Below are 4,680 nucleotides of genomic sequence, written 5' to 3'. Positions count from 1 at the left end.
GGGAGGGAGACCATGGCCCATCGACGGAGGCCTGGGCAGCCCTCCCTCAGCATGGCTTTCCAGGCCTGGCTGGCAGGGGTCCAGAAGGCCTGGCTGGGCCCCGGTGCTGACCTTCTGGTGGTTCCAGGCCCTTGGGGCCAGAGGGCTGGAACCCTCCGAGGGCCCATTCGATCATCTGCTTGTTCTGCACCTCCACGGCCTTGGCAGTGTCGCTCTCATCGCTGTCATGGCACGCTGGGAACAGCTTCCCGGCCCGGCTGCTGGCCACCTGGGGGGCAACATGCATGGGGGGTTGGAGGGACAGGCTGGAGGGCAGGCTCCCAGTAACAAAGGTGGGAGAAGGTGCGAGGAGGGGGAGGACTGGAGGAGAACGCCTGAAGAGTGGGGCGAGCTGGCAGTGGAGGGACCCAAGACAAAGCTGGACGAGGCAGCTGAAGAAGCCAGCCGCTCACCTCGTACTCTGGTTCGTCATCGGCTGCTTTGGTGGCGTTCTTGTCCCCTGTGTCAGCCCCCACAGGCTCAGGGGTGGTGGCCACAGTGGGGGACGCGGGGTCAGTGGGCTGCTGCACTGCAGGAGGGCTGGCCTCCTCCACCTTCTGGGACTCGCCGGACCCCTGGTTTTCTTCCACGGCGTTCATTACTGCAATCACCTTGGCTTTCTTCTCAGCCTGGGGAAAGAAGGGACAGAAGTTACCTTGGCCTCTCCAGGAATCAGCAAGGCCACCTCACACTCAGGGCGCTCCTCGCAACCTCTTTCTGGGCTGGAGACAGTGGTGGGAGGTCAAGGGCTGGAGAGAGTTCTTCCCTCATCAACTCAACTGGCCTGCCGTGGAAAACAGAGAGATCCGAAGTTGAGAGGCAAACTCCAATCATCTGGCTCCATTCCAGCCTTCTCCTCTGCCCCTTAGGAAGTCTTCCTTCCTGGTCTGATCTTTCCCAGTTTATCACCATTATCATTCACCCACCCTCTGGCGTGGAAAGGCTAATTCTATTCAGATCTGAAACGTGCACCTTCGTTTAGGCTCCATCCTCTCCTGTCATATTTCCCAGCCAAGAACTGCACTTCTCACCCTTTTCTCCACAATTTCCCTGGGCAGCCAGGAAATCTGTGTGGCTCCCCGACCACGAGTCCAGTTCTGTTGTCGGGTCCGCTATGAGGAAATCAGTGCCACGTTTCCTTCCCCACCTGCTGGAGCACCACGCAAAGCCCCGTCCGAGCTCACCTGCTTCCAGGCTGGAGTTCTTAGGATTAAATCCACTGTGCATTCTGTTACCAGACTCACCCCTCCCTTCTCTGTGTGCCTTTCAGATCCATATATCCATACACTTATTCTTTCAACACTTTCTTACTGAGCACAGGCATCCTCTCTGCCATCGCACCGACAAACCCAACCAAACCCAACCACTGTCCTAGTTGGACAGCCTCCAACCTTTCATCATTTCAGACTCCATCTTTCAGACTCTGCCCCATTCCTTCTCACCACCTGCTCCCAAAGGTGCAGCCTACAGGGGAGCAGGAGATCCTGGATACACAGCTCTGAGGGCCGGCCAACCTCATCTCACCCCAGCTACCGAATCTAGAACACGCGGCCCTCAAACTCAGGGCTCCGTGCCCGTTCCCACCACACCAGGTTCGGAGAGGAAATCCCATCCATCTGCCTTTCAATATGAAGCTCTCCCCCAGAGCTTATGAGAAAGAAAAAAGCATCAGAAAGCACCATGGACTACAAGAGCTCTACGCTGGAAGTCAGAGCATCGACATCTCTTAGCCTTGCAACTCATTCACAGCTGACTTCGGAGCAGCCCCTTCTCTTCTGAGTTGCTCCAACCTAAAAAGGCATTTAAATGGAAGGGTTTCTGTTAACCTTCTCTGACTATCAAGAATTCCAGGGATGCGCCCAAACCTGTTAATGAAGCCCCAGATCACAGGGTTCCAGGTTAAAAACCTTGGTCTTAAACGCAATGGTCTACTCTCGTCGATTCATTTCATTCAATCCTCAAGTCTTTGTTTCTGGGCCAATCGGCTTCCTGTAATGATCCCTAAAACACGAATGATAGAAGTCCTAGTTCTTTCTCTGACTCAACAAATTCTAAAATGGGATCATGTACTCTTTGCCCACAGACAGCTGGGAGAATGAGGTGGAAGAATGCAGAGTAATTGCTCACACCACCCTAGCCCGTTCTCACTGGCACCTGGTGGAACTTCGTCCTCTCCTACCTACTTTCAATTATCCACCACCACCTCCCCCACAAGATGTGACTGGATCGGCACTCAACCCCCGGGCACTCTACCCCCCGGCGGGAGGAGGATTCTCCTCCAGAACCTTCAGCTGGGGCAGCCGACCCGGCACCAGGCCCCTTCAGATGAGCAACATGACTAGCGGTTCTGCTCCCTTCTCTCTGCCTCCTCCAACTTCAGTCACGTTGACTGATCTAGACCAGGCTGCTATCCTATGACCCAAAGACCCTGCTCACGGTGACAGGGCCCCTCAACCAGAACAAGGTGTGTAGGTAGCGGAGGGCAGGAGGGAGAGGGGCCCTCTGAGGGAAGGAGCTGAAGTCACTTCCACAGCAAGCGCAACGGTGGGTGGGTGCTGGGCTCCCCAGGTCTAGACTCAAGAAGAGTGGGTAGAGTCGTGCCTGACACCACCCTTCGTCCTCCCCCACAGCCCCTTTGTCTCTCTCCCCCCCACCCCCAGCCAGTTCCTGAACATTATTCTTCCCCCACAACTTCCCCCAGCTTGTCAGACGCTGCTGCTGACGGCTACGAAGCGCCCCCAACCCACTAGGTGCAGGAGAACACGCGCCCACAACAGTTTTTGGCAGGCGGCGGCGGCAGAGGAGGAAGGGGGCCTCCATCGTGACACGGCCAGCGGGGGCAGGGGAAGGAAGAAGGGGTGGGTTAGCAGCAGGAGGCAAGAGAAAAGGGGAAGAAGGGGCAGCGACGGTGGCTGGGTGGGGGAGGGGCCTCATTAGAGGAGTCTGCCCAAGGTAGTGAGGGAATGCCTTTTTCCCCCCGTTCACTCCAACCCATCTCCCTGGGGCAAACAATGGGAGAAAGAAGGGTTAACTGAACCTTGGCATTTGGGCTAAGGCTCCTACCCTCAGATCAGAACACCCCACTCCAGGGTGGCCGAGAGATTGGGCCTGATCAGGGAGATACTACACGCCCCCCGCTCCCCCCCGCCCCCCATGTGGCCCAAGGAAGCCACTCTGCCTGGAAAACCACTGGTAACCCCACTCTGGGGGAGCAGGGCCTCCCGTCCAGATCTATCTCCTCCGGCAGCTGTCCCACTTCCACCCCCCTCCAGGCTGCTTCCTGTTCCAAAGGTCAGAGGTCTGGGCGCCCATGCGGACGCCCTGCTGGTGCAGCTGATCCTGGGCTGTCCCGGGAGCCTCGTGACGTTGAGGCTCCCACAAGAGATGCAAATGTCTGGAAAGCAGAGAAAGCAAAGTGAGCAGCACTGCAGGGCCCCCTCTTGCCTCGGACAAGAGCCAGCTCCCGAAAAGCTACAAAAAGGGGGTGTGCTGGAGCTGCCTCGGGCAACAGGGAGGCACTGTGGCCCCCATTTCAGAAGCCCTGTCCTCTCTCAGAGCATCGATGCCACCTTCCAGGAGGGGCATCATACAGGGAAAGGAACCGCCAAGGAGAACGGGGCCCTGCCCTGGGTATGGGGGTGGTCCTTGGCAGACCTTACGTCCTGGGCCCCTGCCCCATCCCCCCCAGGCCTGAGGCCCTGAGCCTGACACACCATCACTAGGCCAAGGGAGACAGAGGTGGGATGCGAATGACCGCTGGACGAGAGAAGGTGATGAGAGATGTAAGGCCAGAAGGTCAGGTTCAGGCAAATTCAATCGAATACAAGAGGGGTCCCCTCTGGGACCCACTGGAGTGTCCCAAATCCGAATACCAGCCGACACCATCAACAGGTCAGTCAGATTCTGGCACCAGAAGACAGAGTGTGTGTGATGCAGGCTGGAGGTGGTGACACATGCAGGACTGACCCTGTGACCGAGTCCTGATGTCCCAGTCCAGCCTTTCTCAGCAGCCGCGCCTCTGCCCCAGGCAGCCCACTGGGAGCCAGCCCACCTGCCCGTCCCAGGGAGCCGCTGTCCAGTGCATTGGACTCACCCTCGATGTTCCGGCACTTCTGCCGCACCTCGTACACCAGCCGCTCTGCGGAGGGAGGGAAGCCCAGCATCAGAGGAGGCGAGAGGGCCTCACCCACTCCTCTGCATGCCAGCCTCGCCACGCCACTCTCTCCAGAGCCAGGCTAACTACCTCTTGTGCGTTCGTCGATAATCTCCTTGACCTTGGGCTTCTCGGTGGTGCTCTTCCGGGGCTTTTTGGCTGGTGGGGGTGGCGCATAGGCAGCTGCCTCGGGTTCAACCCACATGTCTGTGTAAACTTCTTTGTATGGGTTCTTCTCCTCTTCTGGTGGTTCCAGGCCCTTGGGGCCAGAGGGCTGGAACCCTCCGAGGGCCCATTCGATCATCTGCTTGTTCTGCACCTCCACGGCCTTGGCAGTGTCGCTCTCATCGCTGTCATGGCACGCTGGGAACAGCTTTCCGGCCCGGCTGCTGGCCACCTGCAGCACTTCGTAGATGGCTTTGCGGTACATGGGCTGCTTGTTGTAGGTGGCCTGGTGGAAAGCGCTGCAGAAGGAGCTCAGGGGACTC

The 4,680-nt window shown here is 58.2% G+C and overlaps 1 protein-coding gene across 1 annotated transcript in view; it reads right to left on the bottom strand.

Annotated features, from left to right (window-relative positions):
• Window positions 1–46: 46 nt before the first annotated feature.
• The window catches only part of LOC102756688 (DNA (cytosine-5)-methyltransferase 3A), a 70,789-nt gene continuing 66,155 nt past the window's right edge, over window positions 47–4,680 (bottom strand). Inside the window, exons 6-7 of the mRNA XM_006767592.1 lie at window positions 375–668; window positions 47–268 (exon numbers count right to left, since the gene is read on the bottom strand). Coding sequence (XP_006767655.1) covers window positions 47–268; window positions 375–668 — 516 coding nt within the window. The remainder of the gene's footprint in view (window positions 269–374; window positions 669–4,680) is intronic.

This window comes from Myotis davidii, unplaced genomic scaffold (genome assembly GCF_000327345.1).
Source record: "Myotis davidii unplaced genomic scaffold, ASM32734v1 scaffold238, whole genome shotgun sequence".
Taxonomy (NCBI): Eukaryota; Metazoa; Chordata; class Mammalia; order Chiroptera; family Vespertilionidae; genus Myotis; species Myotis davidii.
This window is presented reverse-complemented; position numbering and strand designations above follow the sequence as displayed.